Source organism: Anomaloglossus baeobatrachus, chromosome 4, assembly GCF_048569485.1.
Source record: "Anomaloglossus baeobatrachus isolate aAnoBae1 chromosome 4, aAnoBae1.hap1, whole genome shotgun sequence".
Taxonomy (NCBI): domain Eukaryota; kingdom Metazoa; phylum Chordata; class Amphibia; order Anura; family Aromobatidae; genus Anomaloglossus; species Anomaloglossus baeobatrachus.
The window spans coordinates 23,712,820-23,722,053 of NC_134356.1; the positions used below are offsets into that span (position 1 = coordinate 23,712,820).

At 43.4% G+C, this 9,234-nt stretch overlaps 1 protein-coding gene across 1 annotated transcript; it reads right to left on the reverse strand.

Annotated features, from left to right (window-relative positions):
• Positions 1-1,624: 1,624 nt before the first annotated feature.
• On the reverse strand, positions 1,625-6,160 carry LOC142302724 (E3 ubiquitin-protein ligase TRIM39-like). Its single transcript, XM_075343838.1, has one exon. The coding sequence runs from the start codon at positions 6,142-6,144 to the stop codon at positions 4,567-4,569; it is 1,578 nt and encodes a 525-aa protein (XP_075199953.1). The 5' UTR covers positions 6,145-6,160; the 3' UTR covers positions 1,625-4,566.
• Between the last annotated feature and the right edge of the window lie 3,074 nt (positions 6,161-9,234).

The following is a 9,234-nucleotide window of genomic DNA, read 5'->3' on the forward strand; positions in this document are numbered from 1 at the left end:
AGTTTTATTTCCCCCCATACCACATATGTCACACTCTGGTCCGTGGGCTAAATCTGGCCGACGGGCCAATTTTATTTGGCCCGCAATGCTATTCTGTATGGGGGACTATGTGGAGCCCATTATTCTGTATGGAGGACTATGTGGGGCCCATTACTCTGTATGGAGGACTATGTGGGGCCCATTACTCTGTATGGAGGGCTATGTGGGGCCCATTATTCTGTATGGAGGGCTATGTGGGGCCCAATATACTGTATGGAGGGCGATGTGGGGCCCATTATTCTGTATGGAGGACTATGTGGGGCCCATTACTCTGTATGGAGGACTAGGTGGAGCACATTATTCTGTATGGAGGGTTACGTGGGGCCCATTATTGTATATGGAGGGCTATGTGGGGCATATTATTATGTATGGAGGACTATATGGGGCCCATTACTCTGTATGGAGGACTATGTGGGGCCCATTACTCTGTATGGAGGACTATGTGGGGCCCATTACTCTGTATGGAGGACTATGTGGGGCCCATTACTCTGTATGGAGGACTATGTGGGGTACATTATTCTGTATGGAGAGCTATGTGGGGCCCATTACTCTGTATGGAGGACTATGTGGGGCCCATTATTCTGTATGGAGGACTATGTGGGGCACATTATTCTGTATGGAGGTCTATGTGGGGCCATTATACTGTATGGAGGGCTATGTGGGGCCCATTATTCTGTATGGAGGACTATGTGGGGCCCATTATTCTGTATGGAGGACTATGTGGGACCCATTACTCTGTATGGAGGGCTATGTGGTGCCCATTATTCTGTATGGAGGGCTATGTGGGGCCCATTATTCGGTATGGAGGACTATGTGGGACCCATTATTCTGTATGGAGGACTATGTGGTGCCCATTATTCTGTATGGAGGACTATGTGGGGTCTATTATTCCATATAGAGGGTTATGTCGAGCGCAGGACCTCAACATCCAGCATCTTCACCTCCAAGATCATCTGAGACTAGTCACCAGGACAGCTGATGCAACAATCAGTGTATAACCAAAGAATTTCTGCACAGACAGTCAGAAACCGTGTCAGGGAAACTCATCTGCTACTCGTCATCCTCATCGGGGGTCTCCACCTGAATGCAGTTCATCATCATAACTGACTTGAGTGGAAAAATGCTAACATTCGATGGTGTCTGGCTCATTGGAGAGGTGTTCTTTTCATGGATTAATCCCAGTTTTCACTGTACAGGGCAGATGGCAAACTGGAAAATGGAGGTCACAACAGATACTGACTGTATTTTTTTACACCACTCCCTCTTTAATTTAATTGAGTGGCCTTTAATTGAGGCCAGCCTAAGGCACACCTGTGCAATAATCATATGTTATAATGAGCTTTACACAATCAATGTCCCACCAAGAAGCCGTCCAAGAGCATTGAGCGGCACCAGTGCATCTCCAGCATAATCTGCATATGGCTTCTATGTGATCAGATCTCTGCAGAAAAATATATATATTTATCAGTAGATAAGCGCCTCCTATACAGCTATACTGCTGCTTCCAAAAGGGAAAACGTACTGACAGATCCCCACCAGATAAAGTTTCACTCCAAAAATAAAAGAAAAAATATATAAATGTAATAGTTTATTGAACAACATTTATATAAGAACATGCACAAATAAAGCGAGGCTGATACAGAGCCATATACTAAGTGTTAGAATATATTATGATGTAATACCATAAAGAGCCACTAGATGGCAAAAGATTACAAAAATAATGGTGACTATATATAACACGTGGAACATTATGACACAGTGTAAATGCTAGGGTAATGTAATACACCATAGGAAAATAGTATCATAATTAGATGTTAGTTATATAGATTTACCACAATAACATACTAACCACTCAGGTTAGACCAGGAATGTCCTCGCATCAGCCTCCATCTCAGGATTCCACCAGATTCCTGAGGAGGCAGAGGGTCGGATTTTCTCTGATGAGGAAAAAGAGAGGCTACTCCTATCAACTAGTTTGTGAAAAACTCACACACTCAAGAATGGCGGTGACTTCGTGATGCCTACACTAAAGGATGGCGGTGGCTTGGTGATGCCTACACTAAAGGATGGCGGTGGCTTGGTGATGCCTACACTGAATAATAGTGGTGGCTCGTGATGACTGTAGTGAAAAATGGTGGTGGCTTCCTACAGTTCAGCGGATAATTGGCAGTCAGTTTCGGAACACATGATCATGATAATCGTGCAGTGTAGATGTGCAGTAATTGTAGGTAAGAAGCTGGTTTATAACAATTTATGATCAGACCAGAAAATAAACCAATTAAAACAATTAAAGCTGAAATAAATAATTAAAGGGATGTGTGTGTTTACTTAAAAAAAAAGGCCAAATCATAATGTTTAATACCTGGGAATAACAACCAAGACACATGAAAGAATTATCCACAATGTTACACAGGGATAATAGATGATGATGCTGAATTTGGTTTCTTATTCGGCAGGTTTTTTTTCCAGCAATTATTTCTTTTCTGGGTTTTTTTTCAGGTTTAACAACAAAAATTAAGAATCACAGCAATGAAATACAATGCAGTGAGGAGCCCTGATGAGAATACACTTAGGGCGGCTTTGCACGTTGCAACATCGCACGTGCGAAGTCGGTGGGGTCAAATCGAAAGTGACGCACATCTGGCGTCACTTTCAACATCGTTGTGTGTAAATCCTAGATGATACAATTAACGAGCGCAAAAGCGTCGTTATCGTATCATCGTTGCAGGCTCCGACTTTTTCATAATTATGCTTACGCGACAGGTACGATGCTGTTCCTTGTTCCTGCAACAGCACACATCGCTGTGTGTAAAGCTGCAAGAGCGAGGAACATCTCCTTACCTGCCGCCGGCGGCTATACGGAAGGAAGGAGGCGGACGGGATGTTTACATCCTGCTCATCTCCGCCCCTCCGCCGCTATTGGCCGCCTGCCGTGTGATGTCGCTATGACGCCGCACGACCCGCCCCCTTAGTAAGGAGGCGGGTCGCCGGCCAGAGCGACGGTCGCAGGGCAGGTGAGTGCATGTGAAGCTGGCGTAGCGATAATTTTCGCTACGCCAGTAATCACAAAATATCGTACCTGTGACGGGGGCGGGGACTATCGTGTGCGACATCACAGCATCGGCTTGCGACGTCGCAATGTGCAAAGCCCGCCTTAGAAACAAGTAAAAAAAAAATGTAAAACTGGCACAAAAATGGGCATCAAAATGGACACTGAAGTATGTTATTGAAAAGGTTAACTGACGTGGTCCATTGATCTCACATCAACAATACACAGATAGTGATGCCCCCATCTAACGCAGATCACTCCAGCCTGACCCCAATTGGTTCTGAGCATCAGAACTGGCATCAGACAGTCGATTTTAACACTTTAAAGGAAAACTAGTGTTTTTAAATGAGCTTGGGCCACTGATCTCACATCACCATTACATACATAGTGATGCCTCACATCAAACTCAGGGCACCTCAGCCTGGCCCAAATGGGCTCTGGGCCCCAAGTCACTTAAAAACACCAGTTACTCAAATCTGTGAAAATTGGCTATTTGCCCATTTTGATGCCATTTCCGATGCCCAGAACCCATTTGGGCCAGGCTGGAGTGACCTGAGTGTGATGTGGGGCATCACTATCTTTGTATTGGTGGTGTGAGATCATTGGCCCAAGGTCATTTAACACTTTCAATAATATACTTCAGTGCCCACTTTGATGCCCATTTTTGTGCCAGTTTTTAGCTGCTTTAAAGTTTATTCACATCAGGGCTCCTCACTGCATTGTACTTTATTGGTGTGATTTTTTATATTTTTGCTGTTAAAGCTGTAAGAAAACAGAAAATTAACAATTGCCCAATAAGAAAATAGACAAATAAGAAATCAACTTCAGAATCATTAGGCTTTGTGTCCACGCTGCGGAAAATGCGCGGATTTTGCCGCGGATTTCTCGCGGAAAAGCCGCGGATTTTCCAAAAATCTGCAGCAGCGGCACTTCCCAGCCATTTCTATGGCATTTTGGAAATGCTGTGCCCATGCTGCGGATTTTTCCGCAGCGGATTTGCCGCGGATTTTGATCCGGAAAAATCTGCAACATGTCAATTATTGTTGCGGATTTTGATCCGGATTTTGGCTATAGAATTGGGAAAAAAAAAAAATCCGCATCAAAATCCGCGGCAATTCCGCGGTAAATCCGCGGCAAATCCGCGGAAAAAAAAGGTGTGGATTTGCCGCGAAAGTCGCGGATTTTCATGCAGAAAAATCCGCAGCAACATTCTACCGTGGACACATAGCCTTATTAGATGAGCATTTTTCTTAGAGTATTTAATCTACAGTATATGGAAGCAACCTGACATATATCACTATACACCTGCACAGGGGGTCATACACCCATGTTATCTAGTCCTAGTGACAGCTGCCATGTAGGGATCATCAACTGTATCCCACCATCTTATTCATCCCATTGGCCAAATGATTCAGCTTAGTTCTGTCTCCAGTATCTGCCAAGATATCTTACATATTGATGATTTCTCCCAATCACTATTAACCCTCTAATATCTTTATAGAACTGTTATATACATATAATGCAGCATGAAGGGGCTCGGAGAAGATGGCAGTGACGGTGTGTAAGTGTCTGATGGGGTCACACAGCTCATAAAAGGACAACTGCCCGGCCTCATAATCCAGACAGATCCGGAATCTATCACTGGAGATCTTGTTAAGTAACCGGATCACATTACTGTCATGTCTCACTGAACAATGATTATTATATCTCCTCAAACTCCAGGACTTGTTATTATTTCCAATCACTGACTGCTGCCCCCTCCTGTCTATACTGGAATAACACATCCCCACCATCCAGTTCTCTGAGTTACTGCTCTCCACATCCCAGTAATGTCGTCCTGAGGTAAATCCCCTCCTGCTCATCACCTGATTATCCTGGAATCTCTCTGCTGTTTCTGGACGATTCTGGTGCCTTAGTGTCCAGGTCGCAGTTTTCAGGTCGTCTGATATAGGGAGACTATTAGCAGCCGTGTTTACATCCAGTAATATGTCTGCAGGACCCTCCACATAGATCCCGCTCCTTATACCTGATATTACCTTACGTAATGTGTGTAATGTGTGTGAGATCACAGCCACATCCAGGTCATCTCCATCATGGAGCTGTTTATCATGTCCCCCTGTGTCCTCATCACCTCCCTCCTCCTCAGGATCACACAAGTCCCCGGTGTCTGGTTCCTGTAAGACGGTCAGTGGATCAGTCATGTTACACAGCTCCTCAATGTGCCTCATCTTCCTGGACAGCTCGTCCTTCTTTATTTCCAGCTGATGGATCAGAGCAGACAGTGACAGTGACTCTTCCTTTTCCTGCCTGGAGATCTCACTCAGGACCTTCTTCTCCAGGTCATTCACCCGTCTCCTGATGTCTGTGCACAAAGCAGTGACTCTCTTGACTTTTCCAGATGCTTTTTCTTGAGCTTTTTTCCAGCATTCCTCCAGTCTCCGGACTCTTTCCTCAGTCTCCTGTCTCTTTTTAATTAGTTTCTGGAGAACATTTCTGAGTTTCTTCTTATCCTTCTCTGAGGCCTCATCCAGCATCTCCACCCGATGTCCCCGATGTTCTCCGGCCAAACTGCAGGACACACAGATACAAGCAGCGTCCTCAGTGCAGTAATATTCCAGGATCTTCTTATGGACAGAACATTTCCTTTTCTCCAGAGAAGTGCTGGGATCAGATAAGACGTGTTCTGGTGATTTGCTGTGAGCCCTCAGGTGTTTCTCACACAGAGAAGCCTCACAGTGTAGACAGGATCTAACAGCAGGTACAGGAGAGTCCACACAGTAAGTGCAGCAGATCCCGGTTTCTGTCTGTGGTTGTGGAGTAATCAGGACATTTTCCATTATGTTACGCAGAGCTATGTTCCTTATCAGCGCCGGCCGCTCCCGAAAATCTTCTCTGCATTCAGGACAGGAATAAACTCCAGACTCGTCCTGTGTATCCAGCACACGATCAATACAGACCCGGCAGAAGTTGTGTCCACATCTCAGCATTACAGGATCTGTATAAGTGCTCAGACAGATGGAGCAATCCAGCTCGTCTCTATGATCAGCAGACGCCATGGCTGACACAGGAAGAGAGAAACGAAACTAATTCTCTGATACGGACAAACAATGGGCGGTTTATACTGGTGAATACAGGGCAGTGCTTAGGAGCACAATATTACTCCCTGACACTTAAAGGGAACCTGTCACAAGATTTGTCCCTTGTAAGCTGGGGCCAGCATCAGTGAGCTCTTATATACACATTCTAGAATACTGTATATAGGAGCTCAGGTCACTCTCTATGATATATAAAACCCATCTTGGCTGCTGAGACCCTAACAACTCACAACTAATCACATCATGTAATGAAAAACCACACTCAGGTATATAAAACAGAACTCTATTTATTTGGAGATTTAATAACAAAATCTCATCTTTTAGTGGGTGCTGGTCGGTCACAGCCCAAAATGTTAAAATAAAACCACTGAAATAAACCACAGGAAACCAGTAGAAACCTTTGTGCCACATCTAGACTCCAGGCACAGGTAGGCTTTAAACCAAAATTTATCATCTTTGTTGTATTGACCGCCAAGGAGGAGCAAAGTATCAAACTACGCTCCGATCCCCACCCTTGAAAATAAGACATGCTCGATACCAACCTGCAAACCAAATAAATATATCCACTCTAATTTCTATTAAATGCATACCAGTGGGAAACACAAGCTGTGAATCGTCCACCTCAAAGCAAATAAAATGTGACACTAGCATTAAGTGTACTCCACGATCCCTCAATAGCCGTCCTATCATACAACGCATGGAATGACCTCTGACTACACCAATGCAAGCTCTGAAAGAAACCATGAAACTCATCATAGTGGGAAGTTACGCTAAGTGGAAGAGGCAGAGGTCATTCCTAACATGGAAAAACAAAATAACAGGTGAGGAGGTGTCCTGGGAGATCCAAACTACTTTCGTCAAAATTAGTCCTGAAAAATCGGTCTCTGATACCTCTCAAACAGACATCCAAACCCAAAGTCCTCTTCCACTTGTATGGCTCTCCGTTCTCCTTGCCGCTAAAGGTAAACAGCCAAAAATCCATAGTACAGATATGACACCATCTGAAAGAGAGAAAATTGTTACCCAAACATTAAAACTGGTCTAACATACCTGAACAAACAAACAGCAGGTCAACTATCAAAGTGTCGAGTTTTAGAATTGGGCAAGTAGCGGCACCAATTATGGATAACTAAGTACTATATTCCTAGTCCTGAGGCCAAGAAACACAAACGAACAATAAAACTCACATTTCGTGAGAGGGGAACCATTTTCGTGAGGTAAGAAAGAAGGGCCAGAACGGCAAAAGAAAGGTAAGTGTAAAAACATTACAATTAATACATCTAGTTATCAAACATTTTATAATAGGACATATTATATATGTTCACAGTTCTGTCTATATTGGAGGGCATAGCTTATTGATAACAGTTCTTATAAGGAATAAATATTAAGGTATCTGTATTGAATATAAATAAATGCTGACATAGTATGGTATATATATATACAGTTAGGTCCAGAAATATTTGGACAGTGACACAAGTTTTGTTATTTTAGCTGTTTACAAAAACATGTTCAGAAATACAATTATATATATAATATGGACTGAAAGTGCACACTCCCAGCTGCAATATGAGAGTTTTCACATCCAAATCGGAGAAAGGGTTTAGGAATCATAGCTCTGTAATGCATAGCCTCCTCTTATTCAAGGGACCAAAAGTAATTGGACAAGGGACTCTAAGGGCTGCAATTAACTCTGAAGGCGTCTCCCTCATTAACCTGTAATCAATGAAGTAGTTAAAAGGTCTGGGGTTGATTACAGGTGTGTGGTTTTGCATTTGGAAGCTGTTGCTGTGACCAGACAACATGCGGTCTAAGGAACTCTCAATTGAGGTGAAGCAGAACATCCTGAGGCTGAAAAAAAAGAAAAAATCCATCAGAGAGATAGCAGACATGCTTGGAGTAGCAAAATCAACAGTTGGGTACATTCTGAGAAAAAAGGAATTGACTGGTGAGCTTGGGAACTCAAAAAGGCCTGGGCGTCCACGGATGACAACAGTGGTGGATGATCGCCACATACTTTCTTTGGTGAAGAAGAACCCATTCACAACATCAACTGAAGTCCAGAACACTCTCAGTGAAGTAGGTGTATCTGTCTCTAAGTCAACAGTAAAGAGAAGACTCCATGAAAGTAAATACAAAGGGTTCACATCTAGATGCAAACCATTCATCAATTCCAAAAATAGACAGGCCAGAGTTAAATTTGCTGAAAAACACCTCATGAAGCCAGCTCAGTTCTGGAAAAGTATTCTATGGACAGATGAGACAAAGATCAACCTGTACCAGAATGATGGGAAGAAAAAAGTTTGGAGAAGAAAGGGAACGGCACATGATCCAAGGCACACCACATCCTCTGTAAAACATGGTGGAGGCAACGTGATGGCATGGGCATGCATGGCTTTCAATGGAACTGGGTCACTTGTGTTTATTGATGACATAACAGCAGACAAGAGTAGCCGGATGAATTCTGAAGTGTACAGGGATATACTTTCAGCCCAGATTCAACCAAATGCCGCAAAGTTGATCGGACGGCGCTTCATAGTACAGATGGACAATGACCCCAACCATACAGCCAAAGCTACCCAGGAGTTCATAAGTGCAAAAAAGTGGAACATTCTGCAATGGCCAAGTCAATCACCAGATCTTAACCCAATTGAGCATGCATTTCATTTGCTCAAATCCAGACTTAAGACGGAAAGACCCACAAACAAGCAAGACCTGAAGGCTGCGGCTGTAAAGGCCTGGCAAAGCATTAAGAAGGAGGAAACCCAGCGTTTGGTGATGTCCATAGGTTCCAGACTTAAGGCAGTGATTGCCTCCAAAGGATTCACAACAAAATATTGAAAATAAAAATATTTTGTTCGGGTTTGGTTTATTTGTCCAATTACTTTTGACCTCCTAAAATGTGGAGTGTTTGTAAAGAAATGTGTACAATTCCTACAATTTCTATCAGATATTTTTGTTCAAACCTTCAAATTAAACGTTACAATCTGCCCTTGAATTCTGTTGTAGAGGTTTCATTTCAAATCCAATGTGGTGGCATGCAGAGCCCAACTC